The sequence below is a fragment of the Ptychodera flava genome, chromosome 10 (assembly GCF_041260155.1).
Source record: "Ptychodera flava strain L36383 chromosome 10, AS_Pfla_20210202, whole genome shotgun sequence".
Classification (NCBI taxonomy): domain Eukaryota; kingdom Metazoa; phylum Hemichordata; class Enteropneusta; family Ptychoderidae; genus Ptychodera; species Ptychodera flava.
In genome coordinates, this window is record NC_091937.1 from 19,268,538 (window position 1) to 19,288,579 (window position 20,042).

The 20,042-nt window shown below is 39.0% G+C and overlaps 1 protein-coding gene across 1 annotated transcript in view; it reads left to right on the forward strand.

Moving 5' to 3' along the window:
- Positions 1 to 11,609: 11,609 nt before the first annotated feature.
- Positions 11,610 to 20,042, forward strand: part of LOC139142174 (organic cation transporter protein-like) — a 19,171-nt gene continuing 10,738 nt past the window's right edge. The window contains exons 1-8 of the mRNA XM_070712028.1: positions 11,610 to 11,725; positions 13,731 to 14,170; positions 16,422 to 16,525; positions 17,035 to 17,189; positions 17,618 to 17,786; positions 18,239 to 18,401; positions 18,851 to 18,951; positions 19,894 to 20,042. The exon at positions 19,894 to 20,042 is cut by the window's right edge and continues 72 nt beyond it. Of these exons, the coding sequence (XP_070568129.1) occupies positions 11,707 to 11,725; positions 13,731 to 14,170; positions 16,422 to 16,525; positions 17,035 to 17,189; positions 17,618 to 17,786; positions 18,239 to 18,401; positions 18,851 to 18,951; positions 19,894 to 20,042 (1,300 nt within the window). The 5' untranslated portion in view covers positions 11,610 to 11,706. The remainder of the gene's footprint in view (positions 11,726 to 13,730; positions 14,171 to 16,421; positions 16,526 to 17,034; positions 17,190 to 17,617; positions 17,787 to 18,238; positions 18,402 to 18,850; positions 18,952 to 19,893) is intronic.

Below are 20,042 nucleotides of genomic sequence, written 5' to 3' on the forward strand. Positions count from 1 at the left end.
GTCGGAGGTCCCATGTTGTTACCCTACGTTGAGCAACGGATATTATAATCGCACGCTGTGATAATGTTGAATAATTTCGAATAATTTTTGCTTATTCATGGTAAATTCTTCTTTCTTGTATTTATTTTCACAACGAGTAAAGGATTGTTGTCAGCAAGAATGGCATTATGAAATAATAATGTCACCAAAATTAAATCTCTACAGTAAGGGACTGGTCAGTTTCTTCGGCCTGGGGGGGCCGGTGGATTATTTTTTGCCGACGTCAAAAAGTGGCTGACCCCCCCTATTCCAAATTTTGAAAACAGGGTGACCCCCTATTCCAAATTTCGAAAACAGGGTGACACCCCCCCCCCCCCGGCACGCGACATAGGTAAAACAAAAGGTGGACATAAATTATATATATATATATATATATATATATATATATATATATATATATATATATATATATATATATATATTTTACATTTTACATATATTTATATTTTAAATAGTCATTCTATGTTTTAATGAAATTGTTGACATGTCAGTTGTAAGATAGGAATTTCAAAGTGTCAATCTTAAAGTTTGAATACAGTACATTTTGAATGAGCTGTATTTTGAATGAGCTGTGAATGTATTTCACACTTTCTATGCTTAACCAGATGTCCTGAACTGTTGTACAGAAACGGATGTCAATCATTAATATCAAAGAGGAAAAAGCAGTGAATCAAAAACTTTGATGGTTGTTAAGACTAATGCCAACCATATAATTAAATCTCTTGAGGAGCCATAGAGAGCTTTTTTAGCCAAATCTGATGTGTACAGTGTCTGAGAGGACCTTTTCTTGTAACATTGAAGCCATAAAAGCACAGCTAATAATTACAAAAACTGCCTTTTTTAACTGTTATTTTGTTCATAGAAAAGCATCTTTCTACAGGAAACCTGTGACACAAAGGAAAATAATTGCATCAATGAGAAGGAAAGATATCTTGTCATTTTTCTATCTCTAAAATAAGTCACTGTATCAAATATATATTGTGAAATATTTGTGCATGTTGCTTTCTCATACTGAATTCTCATAGAGAGAACAGAAAAGTATCAGGAATTTGTCATCCTTTTCATATGAAATGCAGATTTCCACTTTCACTTAGCAAACATCAAGATATCTCTGATTTAATAAAGTATGGCGCCCGAAGGGCGCGCCGAAAAATATAAAACATCCTGATATCTCTGATATATATGCCTCAATGTATATTAAAGTCATGCACCTGAAGGGCATGCTGAAAAATGTATGATATATTAAAGTAATGAGCTTGAAGAGCATGCTGAAAAATATTGAACATACAGATATCTCTGATGTATGTATGCTTGATATGTTAAAGTTGGGCGTGCTGAAAATATGACTGATTATTAAAGTTACGCGCCCGAAGGGCGCGCCGAAAAATACAACTGAATGATGAAATTTGTGGCTGACACTAGCATTTTAGGCAATGATGAGCCTGTGTCAAAATTCAAAAACACACTGACCCCCCCTATTGGGCATTTCAAAAACATGGTGACCCCCCCTATCACCAAAGTCAAAAACAGGATACCCCCCCATGAATCCACCGGCCCCCCAGGCAGAAGAAACTGACCAGTCCCTAAGTTTAAGTCATTACTTGAGCCTGAGAAATATTTAAGTTACCTTAACACCTACGATAAAAGCATTTTAGCAAAATTTCGCTGTTCTAATCACAAATTAAATATTGAAGTGCGGCGTCATTTAAGACTCCCCTTGACACAGAGAAGGTGTATGTATTGTAAAAACGTTAAGTGTATTTCTGTTATTAAAAATGAATTCCACTTTGTTTTTATGTGCTCTTTGTATGATGATATTAGAATCCAATACTTACAAAGAATAGTAGTTTTGAACATTCGTCAGAAGACAGACTTGTCTAAGTGTTTTCAACTCAGAGTGTGCATAGAATTTGTCAGTTTGCAAATTATTTAAGAAAAGTTTTCATTAGACGAGAATCAATCGTTGCTCCATTAACATAAACATAATTCACTGTAATATTCTTTTTTCAACTATTTTGCTTGTTGTAATGTATTGTTTTCGTTATGTATCTTGTGTCACTGACCATCTCCTTTTGTGTAAGCTTATATTTTGTAACTAAGATGTACGATGGGGCGAGGCCATGTACCGAAATAAACTGAACTGAACTGAAGTGGTAAATTCTTTTAAGGTTTGACTGTCTCGACCGCTCATGTATCATTTCCGTAAATTTTATCATTCATCACACAAAACATCGGCCGTCCGAAAACGAGTTATGCTCAGCAAACACAGATTGGTTACCCGGTCCGTATCTTCGTTAGATGAGTGACAGTCTTTCTGTCAAAACTGTGTGAAATCGGATAACATCATTGAAAAAATCATGTAAGCGAAAACTTTCACCTTTTTTTCGCAATACAACTACAAATCTAAAGCTTTTTACGAAATCACAAACTCAGATCCCATAATCTCACTTGTTGATAAGTTCCGAGTCAGCGAGTCAGCGCAGCAGTGATCGACGATTGTAGCGCCCTCACACAGCTCAACCAGACGAAAACCGTAGAACGAGGTAGTATTATCAGGTTGATTTCAGATGCGGTCACATGACTTCTAAAAAACATCTTATTGAAAGATGCGGGTTGATTAGTATTTATTTATACTAATTATTAACGAGCATGTATTAATGTATCATCAATGAGCAATCTTTCGGTATAAACATTCCATGCATATTCAGGGTTTCTCTCGACTGCGCAATTGCGCAAATCACACATATCCAGCCATTTTCTGTCCTTTAAAAGTTACTGACAGCGCGGAAATCGCGCGAAAAACACAGCAAGCAAATACGCCCATATGATGGTGACCCAAGCTCATAGTGTAGTGACCTGTGAATTTGCTGTTGTTTCTGCCCCCTAAAATGTCAAGTCTGCCCTCTAGTTTTGATGAATGGGGCGGAAATTGCCCCGTTCAGTCAACATGAAGAGAAAACACTGCATATTTACAGCAAAACTTCACTGTGCTGTAAAATGCAGTTCCGCGCTCAGCGTACATTTATTCTGGAGACATTGAGCATCCACACTCCTTACACATGAGACTGGTAGCGTTGAAAAGTCAATTTCTCCCATGCCGGTTTTTCCCTATGTCCAGATCTACAGCTCGACGCCATTGTAGTAATTGACACAGCATTTGATCAAAACCCCGGCGTGCTTATTACTATAGCAACGACAGGCGGCGCTTATGCAAGTAAATTAAGAACAACACGGTTCATTAGAAGCCGTTTTACGATCTTTTTTTTCAAAGTGTTATCGAATGACCGCCCTTGAATCGTTAAAAACAGAAAGAGTAATCTACTCTTTGTAGGCGAATGATCCCTTATGCGTGGTCGTTTCGTAATGCAAGTTAGCTAATCATGGTTTGATGACGGATCAATACATACTACATATTTGACAAGAAAGGAAAATAATTTGAATATTTGTGTAATATGTAAAATTGATGAGACTCAGTTGGAGGTTATTCGATTATTTCATACATACATACATACATACATACATACATACATACATACATACATACATACATACATACATACATACATACATACATAAATACATACATACATACATACATACATACATACATACAGACAGACAGACAGACAGACAGACAGACAGACAGACAGACAGACAGAGAAGGAGACACGAACACAATGATAGACTAGCAGACGGAGACGAAGAGAAAGAAAGAGAACAACAGTTGGGGAGAGATGGTGCGAGACGAGAAGCATGGTTGCAGCTACTAGCGGTGTTGAATCAAGTTTTACGACGAATAGAAGTAAAGCAGTATTTCGAGAGAAATTGCACTTTTTAATTTCGTACATCATGATAACGTTACATATGCTCTCAGGTTCCGAAAAAATATGTATTTTTGCTAAACTGTAGGGAAAGCTTCTGCTATTTCTTTTCTCCACTGAGATGTACTGGCACACTTAACTCGAGTCATGCAAGATATTATTATGTAGTAAATAATAATACTATGGGTTTATCTGCACGTTGTGCCATCGATTTTGTTTGAGTCTTTCGTCGATTGGATGATTTTGACACACCATTAAGTATATGAGTACTTTCACTTTTTGAGAATTTATATAAACTTGATTTTGACAACTAGGCGGTCCATTTCATCTGGGCAGTCGTCTGCAGTAGTTTGACAGCCTTGTCGGTAACTTTCGATTCGTAGGCAGTGCTCTTCTCTGCTTAGTGATATTACGACACCTCGTCGCTCCTTCCGAACAGGTACATTTGTGCAGATATAACATTAAGAGAAGGTGTTTTCTACATCGGTAAACGTAGAAGGCTAAAAGATGCTGTTTTGGAGCAACGCGACGTCTAACTCTACCGTATCAAATGAAAACGTCACTGCCAACACGAGTCTTGTTGACGGCCTTCATGCCGATAGGCATGCTCTTCAGCGTTGCGATTCTGATCCCGGTCGTCGTGTTGGGCATTCCCGGGAATGCGACCGTGTGCTGGATCATCGCCACCGTTAAGAGGCTCAGAACACCTGCAAACATCCAATTGTTATCCATCGCCTTTGTCGACCTGCTCTCTTGCGCAGTCGTCGCTCCGCTGTACCTCATCAACCAGATATTCTTCCTGGTGAAGCAACAGATCATCCTCGCAAACCCCGCTTCTTGCAGAACTTACATCTTCCTCACGGCTTTCTCGTTGGCCGTCTCAAACTCCAACATAGCTGGGCTGAGTCTAACCCGAGCAATGGCCATCAGTGGAAAATTCCAACACCATGTTGTTCAGAGAACACAGAAGTTCTCCGTATGTGTCAGCTACATCGTAGGACTGGCTCTCGCCCTGGCCACGTGCTTTCTTGCTTTTGGACGTTTTTGTCTCGTCGATGTACCGATTGGAGAGATCACGCTGGCAATGAAAATAACAAATTTCTGCACTATTTTTATCTTTGTATCACATATAAGTATCATTTGTGTCTCAGATTTTTACATATTATATAAATGCTGTACCAGGAATAGTAATAACCTCACGGCCGTGAAAGATAGCAATGTCAGCAAGCGTGATATTGCATCGATACGCATTTGCTTGTCGCTCATCATCGTGTTCATTATAACGTACGGACCAATGGGTCTTTCATTGGTTTTGCGATTTTTATAAGATTATACCGATTTCTCTTGATCTCGACCACCCATTCATTTCCTTTTCTTACATGAGTAGTGTGCTAAATCCAGTAGTGTACTGCCTCTGGTCTCACAACTTCCGAGAGCACCTGCAGGGCTTGCTGCAGTCGCACGCCCCCTAGCGCTTGCCGAGGACAGAAACCACCACCGCCTTTGAGAGAATCGACAACACCAGAAACCTGTCGTTCGGCCTCAAAAGGAAAGGATAAACCGGGAGAGGTTAAAGTGGTCCGTATTGTGCAAAATATGGAGGTTGAAACAACTGAGAACAACGCGGAAATTTCAGGTGTAAGCAACCCAATATGTGGAAAGTTGTTCTGCGAGACAATACTTGCAAAGCAAAGAACCCGATGCACAGTTTATCTAATAATCTTACGGCACCAACGTAATTTAGTATTGATGTTTGTTAAGATATTTAGAGAGATTCTAGCCCTTCTGCGAGAAGTCACGATTTTAGACGTTTCAAACAAATATACCTATAGTGACAAATGTAATAGTTAACTTCCAACAAGAATTGAGACGGGTGGACGTCTACTTTCTACCTGCGGATATTTATTTTTTTCTATCTATCAACGAGCAGGAAATGTCTAAGAGAAGAGAAGAGAATGGGTGGAGAAACAATTCCAAGCCATTTCACTTCTAGCTCCCGTACTCACAAATTATTTCAAGCTACTTCACTTTTAGCTCCCGTGATTACAAATTATTCCAAGCCCTTTTATTTTTGGCTCCCGTGAAACAGGGGCTCACACCATATACAAATATCATTCTCTTCTGTGTTTGAGTTTGTGTTTATCGTCTGCTGTCCTATACTACAACGACGGCTGAATGGACCAAGACCTGGTTCACAAATGCAATTTCTGATAATGGCTAAAATCGATTTATTGCGGTTTCGTGGCTTTGAACGATAATGGACACAGAGACTACTAAAGATTCTTGCACAAGGTCGCCATCAGTTAACGAAATTCGCTCGTGCAGATCGAGCCTCACCCCTACCCCCCACCACCACCACCCTCTCTTAAAATGTAAGTAGCTATGGGAACTTTTGTATGCCAAACAGTACGATGAAGTAATTTGGATGTAAGTTTACACACGCGTTGATATCTAGTACCCTACTGCTTGTCACTCGGCAGGGAACCAGTGGGGAATCAACAGCTATTGTCGCAAACAGGTATAAGGTAAACGCAAACCTTGTAGGACTGTTTTGTAGATGAAGGAAGAGATGGACAACCAAGATATCGGGTAAAAAATACCGTCCTCGGTTTATTACTTCCTTCCTCATATGGATCTACTGCTGCATTCTTCTCCAAACTTTTTCCATGGAAGTTAGCTTCAGAAGAGCGAATAATGAATATGATTTCTATTTAAAGCCCTACTAAATCTGTTACAGTAACTCTTAAAATGTGCTGACCACAAAATATCTTCCTATTCTCTGCTGGTCTTCTATGAATTCTACCCTCCGAAGGGATACGGACTTTTCCTGCATTAGGAAACCATTCCTTTGTGAAACGTTTGACTAGTACATTCAAATTTTAAGTTGTTTTGATTTCCTGCTATTGTCAAAAATTGGTAATATTTCAAAGGAAACAGAACATACAATGTCACAGTTGAAAATATTCACTCCTATGCATTACATTGGACTACTTTTTGAGGTCTGTGTGAAGATTTGAGCGCAGATTTGCACAGTATCCATGGTTGTTGATTTTTCGAATGGGGCTGCGATTAAATGAGTTGGCACACATTCAATCGCAGTGTAATCTTTATCTTGTTTAAAATTCACATGTAGTCCAAGTGGGTAGTCAATAAGAAGTGTATACAAACACCTAAATTACTTCATTCACGAAAAGTTATTTTCGTTTGAAAGTAAAATCGTGAAAATAATTCTAAAAGATTTACAGCTAGGGGGGCTTTAATGTCATGAGGACAGAGCAAAAATGGTTCTGATCTTGTAATCTCCAGTTTGGGTTTTCATGAAATTCTCGCGCTCACAAATATAACGTGCACGTGCGAACGAAAAGGGTTACCCGAGTAAAATCTTTTTACGTTTGAAGTTTCGAGGCATAGCGTATTTGATTATATTTTAATGATAATTCGCCCGATAAAACAAGTGAGTTTTTTGTAAGTTTTTCAATTAGATTATCTTTAATTAAAAAAGGCATCGTCCTTGACAACAAGACGCTTTGTGTACCGTCTGCCGATGTTATCGTTGACAGACGAATTAGTCTTTGTGAAATTCGGCCGTAAATAAGAGGACATACAAGCGAGACACAATACCGTTTGACGTGATGTTTGGGGTAAAATGAGACAGATTATTTTACAAAATCAATGCAATGTCAAAATTTTCATAAAGCACAGCCATTATTTCCTCGGAAGTTTAACAGATTTTACACGTGCAACTACGTTTAAAGCCTTATACCATTTTTCGATAAGACGGTCGACAATCAAATGCAACATATGACCACGGGACATTTATCAATCATAGGAGACGAACGCGCTACTTAGATTTTAACAACTCGATACTTTTTTGAGTTGCAACTCAAATATGATGGCCGCTGACACGCATGATTGTGAGCCTGAATTTGATCGTCTACCATAATCATCCCCAGGGATTGAAACAGTGAAATGCAGAACTTCCTCTCCGTAAATTGGATGGTGTTTATTTAGTAAGATAAACGTAAAAAGAAACAGCTAGCAGGGCTTTAATTTAACAAAGGCAGACGATCATACTACTCAAGGATGACATCGAACAAAATTGTAGAATTTCGAAATCATCATTTCTAAGACACTCAAATGAATTCAGCCATGAAGGCAGCCTGATAATGCAGCTAATCTGTAATAGGGCAATCATTTTGAACTCCAGCAGTCTTTCTCCTTTTTAGTTGAATTATCTGAGCAACCTACTTTTAACTTGACCATAGCTGTGGGAAGTACAAACGAACAATGTCAGACGTGTATTTGGTTCCCGCATTGTTACTAAACGTTTGTCGAGAGGCAATGAGATCATTTTGCTTTGTGCTGCAAAATGGGTTTGGAAAATAATCTCAGCATGAAAATTTTGTAAAGGTCTCACCATTTTTTTTTTGTCTTTTTAGTCCCAATGGACACCGTCCGGGGGGACTTATAGGTTTGGTCATGTCCGTGCGTCCGTGCGTCCGTCCGTCCGTCCGTCCGTCCGTCCGTGCGTCCGTCCGTTCACGCAGATATCTCAGAGATGCCTGGAGTGATTTCATTCAAACTTGGTACAAGGATTATGCACGTTGATTTGTTTTGTGATACGATCCAATATGGCCGTCGTGCGGCCATTTTATTCATGTACAGAGCCATAACTCAGGCATGTCTCAACCGATTTTATTCAAAGTTGGTACAAGGACATTGACCTATGTCATACATATGCACGTCAATTTGTTTCACGATATGATCCTATATGGCCGCATGGTGGCCATTTTGTTACAATTTTTTCATGTCCTTAGCCATAACTCAGGCATGTCTCAACCGATTTTATTCAAAGTTGGTACAAGGACATTGACCTATGTCATACATATGCACATTGATTTGTTTTGTGATACGATCCAATATGGCCGCCATGCGGCCATTTTGTTACGATTTTTTCATGTACAGAGCCATAACTCAGGCATATCTCAACCGATTTTATTCAAAGTTGGTACAAGGACATTCATACATAATTTGTATTGTGATATGATCCAATATGGCCGCCGTTCGGCCATTTTGTTACTATTTTTTCATTTACGGAGCCATAACTCATGCACATCTTAATCGATTTATTCAAAGTTGGTACAAGGACATTGACCTATGTCATGCATATTCACATTGATTTGTTTTACGATAAGATTGAATATGGCTGCATGGCACTTTTCATATCCAGAACCATAACTCAGACATGTTTGAAGCGATTTTATTCAAAGTTGGTACAAAGACATTAACTAAAGTTATACATATGTATGTCGATTTGTTTCACGATATGATCCAATATGGCCACATGGCGGCCATTTTGTTATGTTTTTTTTCCATGTCGAGAGCCATAACTCTGGCAAGTCTCAACAGATTTTATTCAAAGTTTACATGGACATTGACTTATGTCATATGCATGTTGATTTTTTAGACAGTAAGATCAAATATGGCTGCGTGGCGGCCATTTTGTTACGATTTTTTCATGTACAGAGCCATAACTCAGACATATTTCCATCAGTATCATTCAAAGTTGGTACAAGGACATTGACCTATTTCATACATATGCACATCAATTTGTTTCATGGCATGTAGCAGTATCATGTCAATTACTTAAGTTTCGTAATTAAGCTGATATGTCAAGAAATACTGCATTAAATTTCATGAAACTTGGTACAGATGTTAAGCTTACATTGCTTTAACAGTGAAAAAGACATTTATCAGTGTCATGTTAATTAATTTGTAATTGCTTATGTAATGAACTTTCCTAATTAGAGTGATATATCCGCAAATACTGCGTCAAATTTGATGAAACTTGGTACAGATGTTGATCTCATAGTGTTGTAAATACTGCATTAATTTCATGAAATATGGTACCGGTGATAATCTGTTTGTGTTAGGATAGTATGCAAACTGTTTGGCAACATCCTGTCGATTAATTACAAATTGACTCATTTAATGACCTTTGTAAAGGATGGCGGTCTACATTGGTTTTAGTTTTCACCACCATGGAACTCATTCTTGGCCATTGAGCGCCATCTGTATCAAAGTTTTTTATCACAGACCCAATTAATGAAGAGGACTTGATCCTCTCTGAGGACTTGTAATTTAAGTACCCATGAACAAGTGGGACTGTGTCATCAACGATGACTTTTTGAATTTAAGCACCAGAGTCGTGTCATTGATAATTTTTGTTTGGGATAATATCACGTAATCATGCCGTAATTAGTTAAATTTGAGTTCGAACTGTATGCGGGTAAATATGCAAATAGATAGATACATACAGATGGATAGATAGATAGATAGATAGATAGATAGATAGATAGATAGATAGATAGATAGATAGATAGATAGATAGATAGATAGATAGATAGATAGATAGATAGATAGATAGGGTAGACAGATAGATGATTCGTCAAACAGACAGACAGATATATATACGTACGAGGGTTGGATGAAAAGTTTTGAGCCTAGATGATTATGAAGGAGCGATGCCAGATCAATGAAGCTGGCTTTGCATTTATTTCAAGTTAACTCTTCAGATGACTGACTGGTTTATTTTTAGTTCGCTGTGTATTTGACTACTGATACAAGACTTACGGGAGGCTATAAAAACGACGAGGAAAGTTGAGAAAAAAGGTGTCTTATTCCATCAGGACAATACTCCACCCCACAAGTCAGTCATTGCCATGGCAACAGTGTGTGACTGTGGCTTCAAACTCGTTCAAAACCCACCATACTCTCCTGACCTAGCACCCTCGGACTTTCATTTCTTCCAATACATGAAGAAACAGTTAGCTGGAAAGCATTTTGACGATGATGATGACGTCATATCCGCCGACCAGGACTTTTTTGACGACCAAGATGAAACCTTCTACAAAGCATGGATCCAAACGCTGCAGCACCGCTGGCAGAAGAGTGTGGACTGCAAGGGGGACAATGTAAAAAAATAAATAGCACAGAAACTCATTCCACTAGGACTTCATAGTTAGGTTTAAACATTTCCAGAAAACCCCCGTAGTTAGGTAGGTAGTTAGTTAGGTAGTTAGTTGGGTAGTTAGTTAGGTAGGTAGGTAGGTAATCGATCAGCGGAAAGTTGTATGTATGTATGTATGTATGTATGTATGTATGTATGTATGTATGTATGTATGTATGTATGTATGTATGTATGTATGTATGTATGTATGTATGTATGTATGTATGTATGTATGTATGTATGTATGTATGTATGTATGTATGTATGTATGTATGTATGTATGTATGTATGTATGTATGTATGTATGTATGTATGTATGTATGTATGTATGTATTCATGCAAGCGGGTGATATCTTTGACACAAGTTTCAGTTGACTGAGAAAGACAGCCAGACCTAGTCTGCTATGTCTACTACTCGTATCTTTGAATACGAAATGTATATTCATTTCTCCAACAAGTGATTTTGTTGAAACCATTTACAAAACCATTTTACAAGTCATTAAGAGTACAACTTGACCGAGCGATAGCATAATTACATGTAAGTGGTTCATGAGGCTCAGCGCTCTCTACAATGTCATCTGTTTGGTTTCAAATGTACCCGGTATAACTATGTAGAGAGTTTTTGTACGCCAAAAGAATTGGGCCAGGTACTTGCTATTGTCTTGCCTTTCATCAGCACAGCCGAACTATTCACCTGGATTTCCAAGCGAAAATTTGAAATCCGAGCGTGCCGGTTGGCTACAGTCCGGACCCTCGATCTGTAGACGTCAGATGTAGCTTCTGACGTCATATTCGACGGGACCCTCGCTGAAAACTTTGGGACGGGACGTGCTTACCATGGCTCCGAAGAAAAAGGGTAGGCTGGTTTCTTTCCTCCACGTTGGAATCAAAAAACACATGATAGGTTAACTCTAAAAAACACGGTTCGCCTTGCAGTATCAGGTGAATCTTTGATATCTGCGCAGGTGTCCTCAAATCAAATTCGCTTCTTATCTACTCTTGTGTGAGTTTGTCATCGGTTGCAATTGCTTTGGCATGCATTCGCTAGCCCTGTGTGTTCCCTTAACGATATTTTCTACAAAAGAACATCTTTCATACGATACACAGAGTTCTTTAATTGACGTTAGTAGCCTGTCCAGTTACCTGCGTTGAGTTGTGTGTGGTAGTCTGACCCGCTGTCTATTCTTTTTTTCTATGGTAGTTCGGCTATGGTCGACCTAGATTAAGGCGCTAAATACCTCCTGGGGTCTATGGCCTTACTAAAAGTAAATCATTTTAGCGCGTGGATTGAATCAATTTGTTCAAAATATTTTGCGATTTTTAGTTCACAACCTGTCAAGAATCCACTCTTTGAAATCTCTTCGGAGCTAAAGATTCCAGCTAGAGTCTCGTCGAGTGATGTCAGAGTTCGCGTCTGACGTATTCAAGATAGGTTTCGTTTACTAGGTGTAACGTTAAGTAAGAATCTAGCAAATCTACAAGTGGGAATATGTGCATAACGGTCGATTTCCGCGACATTCTTGGATGATCGACGTTGTGTTCTACAGACGTTAGGCCCCCTTCATACACAGACCCTGGAAATCCAGGGTCTATGGTTTAATATTACACCCACGAACAAGACCTTTATATTGAACTCTTCAGATCTACAGCATGCCGCAGCCATATAGAGAATCCAGTATTTCCATTGGCCAATGATACTTCGGCAAATATGTGCTACCCTGACCGCCTACTGGATACTCTCAGTGAATAACCAAACGCGCATGACGAGAAAGCATCAAGACCAGACAAAAACATATGTTCAATATGTCAAAAGAACCCCCTGAAGGGCAGAGAGAAAGCCAGGCATACTAAATGGCACCTCTACGGCTTGTAAGGAGTTCGAATGCGTCAAAGGTTCATCCATTCATCTCTGTCACCTGTCTGTGAAGGTCCTGTATCTCGGTGTAAAGAAAAGCATGGCAATAGATCTTCTGTGCACCGCGGAACGTGTGATGGAAAGTACCTGTTAATAGCAAGGGTGCCCGTCGCTTACTGGGCTTGATACAAAACGACCCAAATTGCGCTTTTAAAGTCGTTCTCTAAACGAATGCCCTGTGAATGGAGATTCTATAATCAGCTATTGAACCGTGACAATAGCATCTGTGGCCGTACCCTCCTCATGTATAGGAGACGTCACCCGAGGTGACCTTAAACGCAACAAATCACTCGTGCGGGAAATAAAGCTCAGGCGCGAAGGATTTCTCTTTTGGAATCGTTGAAAAAACAGTCTTGAAAGTGTTTACACCATTTTGAATGTAATAGACTGGCACAGTTTGTTCACAGTCAGATGACGCTTGCAGGTAAGATCTTTAGCTGCGATAAAAATCTTAGGCTGTTGAACCGTTTGACGTTAGCTTTCCGTGAATTTAAACCTTCACCACTTTTTGTAAATTTTTCCGGTATTTTTGTCTTTCTTTGAAATGTGGTTTTTGAATTCATGTCGACATACCTATTACTCAATTTTTTGAAAGTACCCGTATGTGTACGATGCCAATGAGCAAAGATATCGTCGACTGATTAGCTTTCAGTGCGAACAAGAATTCATTCTTCTAGGTCGATGAGTACAAAGTGTTGTGTTTGCAAGTCTGATATTGTGTATTCAATATCTTGTACAGAGAAGAGTTACGTCATGTAAGAGAAAGGCCATATCATTATGAGACGTTAGTGAGAAGAAGATAGTTACTTTATAAAAGTTTTAAATAAAACATACTCCTTATTTATATATACTAATTTGTCCTGCATTCACTGCGGGAGCTGGGCGCGCATTTTTTGTTCATGTTGTGTATCTCCCTTTGTATCGGGCGTGGTTCCTTCTGTTACAGGTTCGACGCTGGAGTATGACGATGTGCTGAAGTACGTACTGGGCGACTTCGGAAAGTACCAGATTTATTGCTTTTGGCTGCTGGTGATAACGGCCATACCGTCTGGGATACAGGCCTTCGCCATGGTTTTCACAATGGCGGAGACGGATTCCTGGTGCCGGGTCCCGGATGTCGGCAATATCAGCCCACAGGTCTGCGTGTCGAATCTGACCGCCGATTGCATGGACCTGGTAAAGAACTTGACCATACCTAAGGAGCCGAGCCTCGACTCCTGTGAAGGCGGCTGGAAGTACAGTCAGTGCTACAGGTACAACATCAGCAGCCACGAGATAACTTACTCGGTCTCGAACTCGCTAGAGGGCGTCAGCAGCAATGTGATAAAATGTGACCACGGATGGGAGTACGATAGGTCACAATACAAGGAAACTGTGTCACAAAAGGTAATAAGGGAGCCGTCATTATTTATGGCCTGGGGGGATCGGAGGAATCTGAGGGGGGTCACTCAAAAAATCGAAAGCTACAAGGGGGTTGCTCAAAGTGGAGAACAAGAAAGGGGGGGCTACTCAATTTTGTTGACATGTATTGAAGCATTTAGTGGAGTTACGAATTAATACAACAATAATAGTAAAGATATGTATATTCATACCCGGTATTTGTGTACACACACACACACACACACACACACAATATATATATATATATATATATATATATATATATATATATATATATATATATATATATATATATATATATATATATATATATAAATCATAATACAGGTGGTTTCAAGTAGAAACTAAAATCTCATTACACTATGTGTTTCATGTTATTGTGATCTTCAGACGAGAATGATCAGCTATTCGACGTGGCAAGCCTTATGTTAGAGGCTAGTACTGAGTACATTTTTCAGTATTTCCTGATTAAAGATTGATATACTTGCCTGATCATCAATGAGAAAACGTCTGCTTTCTATATTCTACATTGTATAGGTTACCAATAGGGGAAAATGTGTAAAGCAAGCTTATTCTGATGCTATAAAGTTTAAAACCAGTTGAATCCCTTGACAACAAACCCATCTTTTTTTTCAGGAAAATAATAATAAATAATAAATGTGAATAAATGTATGTCTGTCGCTATTTTTTCGGTTTCAAAAAATATAGTTGAAATCGATGAACTGAAATTTAAGTTTTGGAATACTGTCTCAGATTTATTTCCCTTTTTAGTTTTTTATACGAAAAAAATACTCCCCAAGTGCCACCAAATAACACCATTTTAACCTCTATTTTTAAAAAGCTCCAATGGCAGGAGGGGGGACACCCCCCTCCTGACCTCCCCTCGCGACCGCTTATGCGATCTCTTGTGGTGCTTTCGCACCACATCTTCCCCCTCTTGAAAGAAAATTCTACAGAATAACTGCATGTCACCAGAGCACTGGATACAGACCTGTACATCAGCCCCTGCCACAGCAATTTGAACTTCCTTCCGACAAAGACCTATACCACAGGGTTTAATCAGGGTCTGTACAGGGCCTGTCGCAGCAGCAATCCATTTTACTGTATAGATATTTAACTTTCCCAATTTTTTTTATTTTTTTTGGGGGGAGGGGGGGTCACTCAAATTTTCTGTAGCAGAGAGGGGGTTACTAAAACACGTCATGGTTGGCAGGGGGGGGGGGTTACTCGAAATTTTGGAGTTTCGGAAGCAATTCCTCCGACCCCCCCCCCAGGCCGTAAATAATGACGGCTCCCTAATAGCTGCAAGAGACTTCTCGATACACATTTTGAGCTTTTACTGACAGATATAGTTCCAAGACGCGTTGTTATTCAGATTATATTTAGAGAAATTAGGCCACTTAAAGAAAATTTTCTGTTTGCCGTCCATGGATTTGAAAAGCCTACCAGCCAGCCAGGGGAATAAACGAACACAGACAAAAAACACAGGTGTATTGACTTAAGCTTAGTTTTATTTTGGTTTCTTTTAAAAAATAATGTTTTTATTTGCAATAGTGTTAACATTGTATTTGTAGTCTTAATTATTTCTGAAAACCTATCAGCACGTGGACTTCAAACAAGCCCTAGGTAAAATAACACAGAAATTTCAAAATAGTTTAGAAAATCTATATTTGCAAAATACTACATCATTCGAGACTTCCTTCAAAGGTTACCATGTTAGCGCGATCGGATCGGTCTCGGCAAAAGAAATAGAAAAAATATACTTCTGATTAAAGGTACAATTTTCACCATCTTTTAGTTTTTCAAAGTTTGCAAATTTTATTTTTCTCCATGAAGATAACACAAAGATAGCGACCATTTTGAATTTTAAATATCGGTAAATGTGAGGTAATATATTTTTCCAATACCAAACTTTGCACGTTGACCCCTGATTTTTATTGTTGAATTGGTAAGAGAATGGTTGAAAGTTTTATTGAGGAAAGTTTGAGCAAACGTTGTCTTTCACTTTCGAGGCGCATACTACCTTGAGATGGAAGTTTTAGGAAGTTCCTTATTCAGCCATCATAATAGTGTATTTTGTGTCATTTGCTAGACATATGGACGGGTATATATCACTTTCAGTTCTACATCATTTTATTGTGATCAAAAGTAATACCACACTACTACGAACAACATTCCACTGCACAGGCAGGAACGTCTGAATAATAAAATGGAATATTCTATTCTGTTCTGCCAGTTTGATCTGGTTTGTGACCGGTATCACCTGAATGCCTTGCTGCCGTCCATTGCGTTTGTTGGAAGTCTCATTGGGTCTGTCTGTGCTGGGATATTTCTGGACAAGTGAGTAAACGATCATGATTTGAGTAGACTGTCTCTTTGCGCCCTCTATCTGGACAGGCGCGGTGAAGCAAATTAAAAGTAAGGTGGCACAAGACTAATATTTATTCAATAGGGCCGTTCACAGTTTACGTCACTGTTCTCTCATTAGTATTCAAAAATAAATATTTGTCCGCATTTTTAGATTACGCTTTTGAAAATTACGCATGCAAGAACGACGAAAATACATCTAAGTGGGCGACTGCTAGTGTAACATTGAATACTAAAAAACATATTCACGACTCAGAGTACAGGCTGCAAAAACAGCCACGCATGTTACATTGATAAAATTTGTCCGCATTTCAAGCTGCGTGTCCGATGTCGCGCGCGTACAGCTATATTTAGTAACAAACCTGTAACCGTGAACAGAGCTATATCCCATGAGGTCGACCGCACAATACCATTTTGGTTACTACAATCCCGCCTCTTTTGCCATGTACAATTTTAACTCATTATGCTCTATTTTTTTCCAGGTTTGGTCGTTTACGCGGGCTTATTTTGTCGGTAGCCCTGCTTGAAATTTTCGGTATTGTTATGATATTTTCACCAAACTACGCCATGTTTGCGGTGTGTAATTGCCTACTCTTCGCCGTTGTATATTCGATATATCTCGCCGGCTTTGTCCTAGGTAATTTATCTATTTAGAGTTCGTTAAATCCCTTTACCACTTATTTACCACCTACAATCAACCTACATTTGCGATATTATACCGACGAGTTTTGCTATATCCTGCTTAAAAACAATCGTATTCGAGTTCATTTAAATACACACGAGCCAAAAACCATGTTCTTAAGATTATAAACCTTCTTTTTTATTTCACAAGGAAGATTGTTCTGAATTCATGAGATTATCTGTTGTCGTGTCTGTGTGTCCAAATCGCAATGAACTATGGGTAATCTCGAGTTCTGTGGGAAGATGCATATTGCACTGAATACACAGTGAATAAACTCCTATCCTCTACATGAATCTGGAAAAACGGAATATTCCATAACCGTTTGTCCTTTGCTCAAAATGCCTGCGTATATTACTTGTATTCTATGTTTCCATCTACCCCAGTCACTGAACACGTTGGTCCCTCAAAACGACCGCTGGCGGGAAACTTGGTTGCCGTGTTCTACAGCGTCGGCTACATTTTAATCAGCGTGTTTGCCTACTTCATCCGTGAATGGTGGAAATTGCAGTTGGCTATCACAATACCAAATGCAATCTTCTTAATCTACTGGTGGTAAGTCTTAGCCGGTCTTACCATGACGTTAGCTGGCGATCGGAAAGATTATTTTTAATTCTCGCCGGTATGACCATCAGTAGTTAGTTAACCAATCAGCGTCGAGAATGTATTAAAAAATTTAAAAATGCATACAAAACAATCTTATTGACTGTGCAGATATGTATAATAAAATTGTAACTATTTAGATATTCAATGATAAAATATTACATCTGATTCTGAAATAGTAAAACATGTTGAAATGTTTTTCAGAAGAATGTTTGCAACACTTTATATGTATGTCTTTCTTGCAGATATTTACCCATATTCTTGACATTGTTGTGCCGATTTTTTTATGTATATTGCATGGCCAATGCTTTAAGGTTTACGCGTTTTTGCCCGTGCAGCTGCTCGTCTGTGTCTTTATTTTCATGATCACTTGACCTATTTTCCGCCAAATTTGTCTCAAACAGCCTTATAGACGAGTCGCCCAGATGGCTGCTGTCGGTGGGCAAAGTCGAAGAAGCCGAGAAAATCATCAGGAAATCAGCACGAATCAATAAAGTGGATGTCCCGGATGATCTCTTTGACGAGTCCTGGAAACCCGAAGGATCTATGAATGGGAACATTGAGCAGGTAACTGTCTGTCGACGACCAGGCAACGTGTGATATTTCATCTATGTCGTTGTGCTTTTCTTTTCTATTTAGAGGGCAGAAAAGGGTTGTTTGACTTTTGGCTTTGTTGATAATAACGATGACGATGATGACGATGATGATGATGATGATGATGATGATGATGATGATGATGATGGTGATGATGATGACGACGACGACGATGATGATGATGATGATGATGATGATGATGATGACAAGTCAGTAATGAATAATTATCAATGATACAGCGACATCTGTATTTTCCTTTGTTTATCTGTAACAGATCGACATCATGTCGGTTTTTTCGATATCTGGATCATAAAAATGCCTGACGTTTCAGAAAAACGTGAGCTCGCCATTTCACTTTCGCAGACCAATTACTTAACAAGGCCTTCTTCCATCATATATCTCCGTTTCTCTTCTTGACGAAGAAAAAAGTAATGGTTGAAGACGAAGAAATTCCACCTGGAATACTGACCTTGTTTAAGCTCCCAAATCTGAGGAAAGAGATGTTGATACTTATGTCGAACTTGTAAGTTTCCTGTTTGTTGTATTTTCAAGAATATTTGATCAGAGGCCTAGAGGTTTAAATCTCACTGTTTAAAATGACTGATACGTTTCTAGAAGAACAAATATATCAGAGTTATCGCGCAGCAGGAAAACAACGACACTCTCTGTGGAATCCTGGTCTTCCAAATTTAAATTTAATAGAAGCTACGGGATGATGAACACACAGCGTGTATGACATGGATCACGCTGTCACATTCATGTTTAAGGTAGAGTACGCGCCTCGAAATTGTGAGACTTAATTAAACTTGTGCTCAAACTTTCCTCAAAAAAACCGCCAACCGTTTCCTTGACAAATTAAGAATAAAAATCAGGGGTCTCTGTGCAAATTTTGGTACTAGAGCAAATTGGCGAAAATTGGGACTCTTTAAAAATCTTTTCTGATCTACCGCTTGTGAGGGTTCATTTTAAAGCTCTTGAAGTGAGAAAAACTTTCACCATCCTAGGTCTTTAAAAATCGAAAATTGTATTTTTTTCCATAGAGTTAACACAGGGATGACGGCCATTTTGAATTTCAAATATCGGTAAATCTTGGGTAATTTTTTTCTCTAGTACCAAAATTTGCACGGTGACCCCCGATTTTGATGCTTGATTTTGAAAGAGAATGGTTGAAATATTTTTTGAGGAAAGTTTGAGCAAAATTTTAAGTCTTTCACTTTCGGAGGCACATACTACCTTAATCTGAATGTACTTGACAGGAGACGGAACATTGCAAAGTTAGTGATATAAACCAGACACGTGTATTGTGGATTCTAAAACACCATACGCATTGCGTGTGATTCTTGGTATACCGGCTGCAGCCATTCATTTCGAATTCACTTGCCTGGTTTTTAATGTTCTCTTAGATGCTAATGCTCGGATGATTACTGTATATTCACCTGATGGCCTTTCTGATTGATCCATACAGCGTAGCCAATAGCATCGTGTACTTCGGTTTAAACCTCAACACATCGTCACTCGGCGGCAGCGACTACCTCAACGCCTTCATATCAGCCGCTGTCGAAATCCCGGCTTACCTCATAGCCACGTACTTGATGGAAGTGCCATTTCTAGGCA